Source organism: Nicotiana tabacum, chromosome 10 (assembly GCF_000715075.1).
Source record: "Nicotiana tabacum cultivar K326 chromosome 10, ASM71507v2, whole genome shotgun sequence".
Classification (NCBI taxonomy): Eukaryota; Viridiplantae; Streptophyta; class Magnoliopsida; order Solanales; family Solanaceae; genus Nicotiana; species Nicotiana tabacum.
In genome coordinates this window covers 143,151,795-143,162,339 of record NC_134089.1, presented here as the reverse complement: position 1 = coordinate 143,162,339, position 10,545 = coordinate 143,151,795, and the positions used below count along the sequence as shown (strand labels likewise).

Genomic DNA, 10,545 nt, shown 5'->3' with positions numbered 1-10,545 from the left:
TAGAATTATTCTCGATTGATGTAAAAGTATGGAATAATGTGAGTAAGAATCTTGATGAAAATGTAAAGTTTGTATCTTTGCTAGAGAGAGAATCTTCTTCTCAAAAAGTATTTTTATCAAGTGAATATTACATATCCTACACTATTGTCTCTTTTTCTATTTATATGAGTCATATCTCTAAGGGCATCTCCAAGGGTGCACTATTTTTTGCACCAAATCTAAATTTGGTGTAAAATTTGGTATTGTTTTTGCTCCAATGGAACCCCAAATCTTGCACAATTTTAGTGTGTGAATAGTGTCACACCAAATTTGGTGTGACACTATTCATCAACACCAAATTTAATTTATTATTATTTTATTCATCTTTTTACTTTTTTAGATTTTTAATTTATCATATATTGTGTATACAATTAATTTTTATATTAAGATCTTTATAATTTTAATTTTATATCCTATTTTTTTGATATTTTAATTTTTGTATATATTATATTTATATAAAATTATAAGTTAATTTTACTATTATTATAATTGTATAAAAAGAAATATAACCATTATTTAAAAATGAAAAATGCAAATGTAAGATATCTAATGTTGCTAAAATTGAAAAGTGAAAACTAAAATTTAAAAAAGAAAATTAACAATACATAAAATAAAAATACATTATAATTAAAAGTACATCAAAGGAGGATACATTAAAATTGAAATTACATTAAAAAACATAAAACATAAGTTTAGTAATCCGCTATGTCATTTCCAGGTGCACCAAAAGTACCAAAAATTTGAGAAAACGGGGTAGAATATTGTTGTGCTTGTGGTTATTGAAATTGTTGACTTCTTTTATCGATTATTTGTTTTATTTATTGTCGCAAAAATTCACGAAGATTTGGATCGTCAATGGAATTCAAGTTCGTCAATAAAATTTTATTTTCCTCTTTGTATTCTTTTTGTCTCGAAGCTTCATTTCTTGAGTTACTTGACTTTTACATCGCTTCAACAAGCCGACTATTTTCCGATTGGATCATTTTCACTTAATCTTCGTCAATTTTTCTCTTCAATTTTGCTTTCTTTACCCCAATAAGTCGTTGTGATGATGTGGCCTCACCTGCAACATCCTCATTTAACTTTAGTGAAAATGATGATAAGTTAGGAAACGATACCAACGGTGAAGATGGAGTACGAGCCTCAGACTCCGATGATACATAAGTAGAGCCATGCTTTCTTACTTTTGTTCTTCCAAAATCAACATCGCTAAACTTCTCAAAATATTTCATCATATCCCACACATGATCAAATTTAAAGCCTATTTTAAAGTTCGGATCTTGCATAAGTAAAGTTTTTGCTTGTGCAATCTGCAGTATTTAAGTAAAAGTAAGATAAACAATAAGCAAATATATATAAATATAGTATAATCAAGTAACTAAAAAAATACTTACGATATCTTTTTCGGAAGAACCACTTGGATTTAAATTTTCGACTTGACGAATACATCCATTTAATTTTCTGACAGCCTTCTCAATTGCTTGAAGTCGACATTGCACCGATCTTTGTTTAATTTTCTTCCTTTCCACGATTGTAAGCTGCGACGAATCGATTTCAAAAATTATCTTTAGATTGATAGATTCCCATTACAGAATCTTGAGAAACATCTAAATAAACTTGACATAATAATTTATTTTCATTTGTAGTGTATCCTGCCGATCGACGGGCATTTTTAATTGATTAGAGGAAAAATAGATTATATAATTACAAAAAAATAAAAGCTAGTTGTGGTTATGGATTAGTATGTTCCCAGTAGACACAAATGATAGATTTTATCTTAATATCAACCGTTGGATGGATTTCATCCCAATATCAACCATAGGATAGATTTCCTCATTCTCTAAATTATCTTTAAAAAAACAAAAAAAAATATCTCTTTCACTGCCGATGATGAAGTTGAGCAGCAACTATTCATGCAAAATACTCAAATGAACAATTATATGTTGCAGCATTTCCAAGAATATCAAAATAATTATCCTACGAGAGTTGGCTCCATTTCAGGTCACTTGGTAATCCATCGAGATCGGGATGGTGCTGATAATAATTTATTTCTCGATTATTTTTCGGATAATCCACACTTTAATGAGGGTATGTTTCGTCGTTGATTTCGAATGTCCCAAAATTTATTCCTTCGAATTGTTGATGCAATTAAAGGTCATGATATGTACTTCGAACAATGCACTGATGCGGTGGGTAGATTTGGATTATCCACTCTATAAAAAATTAAAGCTGTGTTTAGAATGTTGGCATATAGTTTGCCAGCAGATGCCACTGATGAATATGTCAAAATTGGAGAGTCAACTATAATTGAAATCATGAAGAGATTTTGTCGAGTTGTCGTAGAGGTTTTTGACGATCAGTATTTGAGATCACCAACAACTAACGATGTTGCAAGGCTTCTGTACATCGGTGAACAATGTAGTTTTCCAGGAATACTAGGCAGTTTAGATTGCATGCATTGGAGATGTAAAAATTGTCCAACAGCATGGGCTGGACAATATGCATGTCATAGTGGATCCCCAATAATTATTCTTGAAGTTGTAGCTGATTACGACCTTTGGATATCGCATGCATATTTTGGTATGCCCGGCACCAATAATGATATTAATGTTTTAGAATCATCACATTTATTTTCCAATCTCGCTAATGGTATTGCTCCTCCAGCGTGTTATGTTATTCAAGGAAAAGAATATGACATCGGTTATTATTTAGCTGACAGTATATATCCAAAATGGTCTACTATTGTGCAAACTATTCGGGAGCCACGTTCAGCAAAGAAGAAATATTTTGCAATGAAACAAGAATCATGTCGAAAAGATGTTGAACGTGCATTCAGAGTTTTGCAATCTCGTTTTGCAATTGTTGCAGGTCCATCACGTTTTTGGAGAAAAGAGGTGCTACGTGATATAATGACCACATATATTATACTGCACAACATTATAATTGAGGACGAGCGTGATCTTAATGCACCAATTGAAGATGCATGTGAATGTCCAGCTCCTACGGTAGAAATGGCAGTAGATGAAGATCACTGATTTGAACAATTTTTAGCTCAACACAAAAAAAAAATTAAGGATAAAGATGCGTATTTCGCACTTCGTAATGCATTAATCGAGCATTTATGGGAGAATAGAGGCGAAAATTGAATATTTATGTGGTACTTAAATTAAATTTGACTATGATGTAATATTTATTTAATTATCTTTTATCAATGATTTCACTTTTAGTTGATTTATCCTTTAAAATAATTTTGTAATAAATGATTATATAAGTGGTGAATGTGAATTATATGGAAAAAAGAAAAAAGATAGAATTTGTTTGAAGGAAATAAAATTTAAATAGAAGATAATAATATAATATAGAAGAGAAAGAAGAAATATTCTTTTTTGGTGTAAAAAAAATAGTGTAATATATATATATATATATATATATATATATATATATATATATATATATAAAGCAGGGGAATGGAAAGCTGATGTGGCACTCTCATATCCCAGCAAATATATTTATCTAATTTCTCAGTTTTTCAAAATTTTCCTCTGATTTTAACTCAACAAATCAATCAATTACTATTAAAAAATTAGGCTCAATTACAGCCCCTAATAATAAGGAAACAGATAAAGCGGCGATTTCAAAATTCTCACAAAATCCGTATCTGAAAATAAAAAAGTCACCATATTGAAACGCCGCTTCTTATTAAGAATCTACAAATTAGCTCGATTTCGCAATCTAAGGTATGTACTCCAAGACATGGTTAAACTCCTGCTATTGAAAGGTTTCTCTTGTGATGCTATATGCCCACGTGAAGTATGTCTCGGTCTTTTTATTTCTGTCCAACTTATTCAAATTTGTTGAATTGTAGAGAGCTCAACTCATGGCCTGTCTGTCACTTGAGCAATACGTGTGTGTGAACAAGTCAGACTCTCACTTTATTTTTTTCTTCTTTAAACTGTACATGTACCAGTAGGTATCCACTTTTGGTTAGAGGCTGAAGATGAACTTTCTAAGTTGGACATTAAATTCAGCAGCGGCACAATATAATCTTGAGGGAAGAAAGCCTTTTCAAGAAATGGTTCTGTTCCGTTACTAAGAGACGCAATGACTGTTACTCTTCTATTGTTCCGTTACTGAAATAGTTTGAAGTTTTGAACTTTAGATTTATTTCCTTTTATGAGACTGACTCTACACATCTAAGTTTTTGTTGGTCATTTAGGAAAAAAATTTAACTTTAGATTCTTGATGCTCCTTTCTTCTTCTTATGTGAATACAAAAGCTGAGTTCTTTGTGGGTTAGTTAAAAGTTTTGAACTTTAAATTCTTGATGCTTGAAGGGCAACGCAACTAAATTGGTATCAAAGAAAAAGAGAGAACTTACTGTAAGCAAGATCTATTTGAAATGTTTTGTTTGTCCTTATTTCAGTAAGTTATGGAATTACCTTTTTCTATTTATAAGACGAGTTCAAGGACTATTAAAATAGAAAGAAACAAAACTTTTCGAATTCTGTAGAGGATTGAGAACTAAAATAGAAATTTGTATTGCACCATATAAATTGATTTTTATGCAATAAAAATATCTTTATCTCAACAAAATTTAGAAAAAAAATATTTCTAACTATACATTTCTGTCATTTGTAACCACACAAAGTGCGGCAAATTCTCTAGTGATTGGAGTAAATTGGGTGTTACACCATTTTGGTGTGAAATTTGGTGTTAGGATTGGAAATGGTCTAACAAACCATAATAGTACAAGTGCAGAGAATATTCAATAGAATATTTTCCTTACTATCCTATTACAAAAACTAGCCGTATTATTCTGTTCTTGGTGCTCGACCTTGGTCGTTGTTGACAGCCTGACTACGAATCTCACTGCTTCCTAGTCGACCTCGACCGATCCTTTTCTTAGTGCCGCTTTGCACCAAATTTCCTTAGGGCAGATTTTGGCCCATACAAGTGCGTCTTACACGTGAATTTAAATAAATTTTTATTATTTATGATTAAAGATATGCATCTCTCATTTTTTGGAAATGAATGCACAATAAGGAGAAAATCAATCGCAAGTTTATTGAGCACGAAACATACTTTTTAACTAGTGTCATGGATTTTTGCATCATATATTTCAAATATATTATCTCCATGTATGGTTGAGGTGTAACATGGAGGGTTGAAGGGATGGAAGTAAATTAATTTGAAATGGTAATTTTTATATTTAACATAGCTAACAGGGATTAGCAAAAATTATATTTGGTCGAATTAGTTACGAGGCTACCAAATTTTCATAACAATATCATTCATATTGTAACATTTTCTATCCTTGTGTTTAAATTTGGCTAAATAAAAGAAAGATATCACTGCAATTGAGGTAAAGTAAACCTCCAATTTCTAAATCAAGTTATTTTTCATATAATAGTGTTAACCAAAGACGAAGCATCATAGTAGACACCGGAAATTACTTGTTCACAATCTTGTCTTTCTTAAATCAGCATTTAAGTTAAGTATATTGACAGTACAAGAAATATTTATATAATCAAATTACTTAAATTAAATAAATTTTAAAAATAAATATTTTTTTATAATATATTAAATTACACCATAATTTGTGTATTAACGTAAACCCTTTTTAAAATAATCTATCTATACTATATTAAAAGCACGAAGACCCTTAGCGAAATGTTGTTCGCCTTTTTTACCCTTTAAAAACAGATTTTACACTGGACAAAATAGTAATTTAAGTTATTTTCCTAATATTTTAAACTTTCAAGTTAGCTAAAATTCAGTAATCAAAATCCCTCCTTATTTAAATTATGTAAAATCTTAATAGTTAAAAATTTAAACTCAAATCAAAGTTTACTTATATAGACTACAAACGAAAGCTAGGATGTCAAAGAGAAAAAGCATTACGCATTGGAACAAGTACAATCTTATTCTACAAGTGCTGTAAAAATTAAAAATTATATATATGCAGCCATTGTTACGGTAACTACTTTAAAGCTTATTAGTAAAAACTTTAATGCTAGATACCAAAGGAAGGATTCAATTAACAAAATCTTATTGATACTATAATAAAATGTCGTATCATTATATATTTTTTGGGTCAAACGTAGTAATTATATGGGAATTGCTGACCAATATTTTGGTGTTCTATCTTAGCTAATAGCTTCTTAATCCTTTCATATTAGAACTATTTAACATAATTATAATATATTTCATATTAATTATTTTAATATTTAGGACTGAAAATTAACTAAGATTATTTCATATTTGAACTGTTAGAAATATTTATTCAGTAATTTAAACAAATTAAATTTTAATTGACTTATATAATTATTTTCTTATTGGAACGATGTAACATAATTATAATCTCTTTTAAGTTATAATTAAATATTTAAAACTTGGAATCAACAAAAAATAAATTTGTTAATGTAAAAACCAAATAATTAAGTCTAAAAATCCAATTCAATTATTTATCAAATTTATCATACAAGTAAATTATTTTTCTAAGTTGAAAAAACTCTTAGATGCCTAAATTGGTTTTCATATTGGCGGTGAATGAAAATAAAAAAAATAGAAAAATTAACATGGAAGGTTTTATAGATAAGCCTTTTAAGTAAATATAATATAAATATAAATATAAATATATATATATATATATATATATATATATATATAGGAGTAGTATATTTATTTTCTAAAAAGTGGTATATTCACTAAATTAGTGCGACTAGTGAAAGTAAAAAACCGAAGGACTACCACCAGTTGAGTTAACGGATCAAAATTCGGACCCAAAATCCGAGTGATTTTGGCCTGCCAATTCGAGTGATTAGGGCTCCTTGTCGTCGTCCTAATAAGCCTCCTCTTTCTTGCGCCTTCTTTCTTCTTCCCCCTCCTCACGCGCCATAGGTAACAAATTTCTATTTGTATTCAATATATTTTGTTTTCTCATTTACTTTCTATTCCGCTTATTTCTATTGCTGATCAGAGCTAAATCTCCCCTTCTGATTTATGATTTGCTTATACATAGCAATTTGAATTCTTCATTCGTAGTTCAACTTTCGATATAATTTATTGATGGATATAAAAGAGGAAAAATACTAATTGCGCAGAAGAATCCATATATGTGTAGGACAAATTGGGACAAACTAAAGAAAAAATAAAAGGTAGAATTTCACTACAAGTCTTGAGATTATTGTGAAGTTATTTTTTATGTTTATGGAAGACACAATTATGTAATTTCCTTGTCGTAAATTTCCTTTACTGTTCCTTATTGCCAGTTTATTTTTAGTTGACCTCGCGAGCAAAACTGCTTTGTTCTTCTCCTCGCAATTGCTGTCTTTGATTGAAATCGAGCTGTATGTTCTTCAAAAACCCTAAATTCAATTAATTGCCAGTTTACTTTCCAAGACCACGCAATCAAAACTGCGTCGAATTTGTTCTCCTCCTCGCAATTTCTGTCTTTGATTGAAATCGAGCTGTTCAAAAGCCCTAATCCCTTTTTCTGCTAATGCATAGATAAAAAAAATTGTCTTAACTTTTCATTTTCTTTCGCTTATGGATTCGCATAGTTAGTCCTCGTCAATAATTTCACAGGACACTGTTGATTGTAATTTCATTTCATGTCATTTGTCCAATTGTAATTCTTGATTTCTACTGTTGAAATTTTTGTAAAGACTTACTGTTAGAATTAGTAAGAATTGAAATCCCTATTATGTTAACTTTTATACGGGTGGGACTTGTTCATTTTCCAATGTTAACAGAAGCTTTGATTGAATTTGGACTTTCAGAGTAGGATGATCAGAAGGAAGCAAATGAGTATAACTGAAAGGAGCAACAGTACGATGCTAGTTTTCTTGCTAGCTACACTGAATCAACCACTTCTACTTTTCTCTTTATCCATTTAATATAGGGGACAAGCTTATATGTTGATAAATGAAGTTGCTCAACTTTATTTTTGTTCAATTTGTCTTCTGGCTTGGAGATCCAGATTTTTGGTTAAAGCTGATTCACTAATCTGAGTTAATGAACTTAAAATAATAACAGGACAAGTTTAACAACCCAAGACTTGCTTACCGTCAAGAGTATACAGATCATTTAGGAACATAATTTCATTTCCATGAAATGAGTTTCCTGCTGTCATTCATAAACACTGAATAGGTGGGGACACGTGCCTTAATTGTAGCTTACAAACTAACCCAAAGGTGTGGCGTAGTGGTAAATGAAGTGGGAGGAGAATCATGAGGTCTCAAGTTAAATCTCGGTGGAGGCAAAAGAGACTAGGTGAGTTCTTCCCATATGCCTAAGCGTGTTTGTGAATAGAGTCACTTGATACTTATGCTGGTTGGAGGGAGAGTATCCGGTGGCATAGTCGAGGTGCACATAAGCTGGCCCCAACACCATTGTCATAAAAAAAAGTTAGCCTAAAACGGTTCAGCCATCTTCAAAATGAAAAACCAAAATGTTGTTGTATGAGTGAATGTTGTAATGTACTAGTGTGCCAAGACTTCCCTCAATTTCAAATTTAGGCTCTAATCTTTCTGAAAGCTTTTTGTTTTTTCATTTATAAACAGGGTACTAGGCTAGGGTCCTGTAATGTGTGCCGAACAGCCAAAAGACTCAATGAAAGAGATGGACTGGAAAAGTCTGGGTGGAACAGAAAGTAATGAATCTGGTATTGGACCAGCTGTGAAGAAACGGCTACCTAAAAAAATTCGACAAGTTCCTGAGTATTATTTTCTTCCACGAAGATCCTTACCATACAACATCGCCTTTTACGGGTCATTTATTGCTGCTGGTGTTGGTGCAGGAATGCTGCTTGAAGTTTGGATCAACAAGAAGATAAAAGGTAATCACTTTCTACTATAATTCGAAATAGACTGAATCGTGTATATGTCATCCGTTTCCAGTTTTAGTATTTGAGCATCATGGAATGCCTTCTTTACGAGCTTTGTTTGAAGGCATATTGTAAGGTGCTATTTGTCCGTTGTTATTGATAGCATATAGAGTCTTTTAACGAGCTATCTTGGGGTTCCCAGAAAACATGTGTTATGTTGTAATGCATATAATCCTTCTCTAGATTATATCAAAATACTTGAGGATACTGCTCAATTATTCAGATTTGGCTGTTAAATTGTTTGAACGCCGTAAATGCTTGTTATATAAGATTTCTACTCTGTACTACTCTCCTCGTGCAATTGAGAATGACTCACACCGACTATGTGGAAATAATCTCCCTCAAAAAGCCCTTGTGGGGTGCCAAAGGCAAAAGTGTAAAATTAACAGCATATCCTGAACTCGGAGTAGTTCTCCAGGCACATCTCCGTTGCGTCAATTACACTCCATTTTTTCTCCCATAAAATCAGTAATTTTACATCCAACAAGAAAGCATTATGGCTTACTCTGATTTCACGGAGCATACCTCTGTTAACAAGGATTCAAAGAAAGTAGTACTCCTAGTTATTATTATACTTTTAACTGTTTGATTACATTATGTTCCGTCTTTCCCTGAAATGTGGTTATTGGTACCTTGCTAGTTATTCTCTTGCCTTATGTTTTTCTGCCCCATCCATCATTCTACACGTTTTTGGTGATCCATGCTTGAATATTTGAGAACATTTGCTTACAAGTGTCTATCCTTGTCTAATAATCAAGGAAATCATATTTGGTAAGTTTTCCCCAGCAGCCAACTCCACTTAAATGGCATTTTAATTTGAAAACTGCCTGACAATGGTAGAGAAGACACTCAATTGAGTCCCATGGAGAAACCTTTTCTAGTGCAGCACATCATTTGTTTGATTTATCTTGTATTTTTCAATCAGCCCTTCCCCGAGACCGTGAACGTGGGATCTTTGTGCACCAGGTTGCCCTTTACAGTAATTTTCTCTTTTCCTCTATTTGTTGGTTTGTCTTTAAGTTGATTTGCTCTCTGATCGCAGAGGATGGAGGAGTCATCTGGGAGTTTGACAAATGAACGCTGGATCCCTTCTCAGCAGTTTCGGTTGTTACCTTTCCAATTGCTCTTTTGCGCCAAGGATTTCAAGGGGCTCGGACTGCTGAATTGTGAAACCATTAGTACATGATTATTAATCTTTCTTTTGCATCCAAGCCAATTTTGTAGTTTGATCACGCCCAACTATGCCTTATAAAAAGGACAATGCGGTCGTTGCAAATATAATCCGGTTTACAAGTTCGGAGTCGAATCCCACCGAGAACTAAGGTTTAGCTACAACTGTTCACTATCACCAAAAAGACAAGCTTGAACAATTCCTAACTTATAGATATTTAGATTCTTGTGTTTAACTAATTAACTAACAAATTAAAATACTCAATTAACAACTAAATATACTAAGGGTGAGACAAGATTAAAGAGGTCTAGAGTTATGATTTCCCCAATTATCGGAATCCTTATCGCTATGTCTTTTATAATTTTGCCTAAGTATTCTCTACCGATCATGAGCACTCTTATTACCGTAAATCTCTCCCGAGTAATTATGACAATTTACTAGACGCACTC

At 31.9% G+C, this 10,545-nt stretch overlaps 1 protein-coding gene, 1 long non-coding RNA gene and 1 pseudogene across 8 annotated transcripts; 2 read left to right on the top strand and 1 right to left on the bottom strand.

The window, feature by feature from the left end:
- Positions 1-857: 857 nt before the first annotated feature.
- LOC107829311 (uncharacterized) lies at positions 858-1,492 on the bottom strand. Its single transcript, XM_075223565.1, has 3 exons — positions 1,487-1,492; positions 1,103-1,349; positions 858-955 (listed from the first exon to the last, which is right to left on the bottom strand). Exons 1-3 carry the CDS (start codon positions 1,490-1,492, stop codon positions 858-860), a joined length of 351 nt encoding a protein of 116 aa, XP_075079666.1.
- A 475-nt stretch (positions 1,493-1,967) lies between these two features.
- Positions 1,968-3,185, top strand: LOC107829312 (uncharacterized; annotated as a pseudogene).
- A 3,569-nt stretch (positions 3,186-6,754) lies between these two features.
- Positions 6,755-10,221, top strand: LOC142164781 (uncharacterized). 7 transcript variants are annotated; one of them, XR_012695801.1, is made up of 4 exons: positions 6,755-6,938; positions 7,820-8,312; positions 8,603-8,877; positions 9,968-10,221. It is a non-coding gene; the product is annotated as an uncharacterized LOC142164781 (long non-coding RNA). The 7 variants fall into 7 exon arrangements; XR_012695803.1 differs by having other exon boundaries at positions 6,762-6,938; positions 8,076-8,312; XR_012695802.1 differs by having other exon boundaries at positions 6,772-6,938; positions 7,820-7,868.
- Positions 10,222-10,545: the final 324 nt, after the last annotated feature.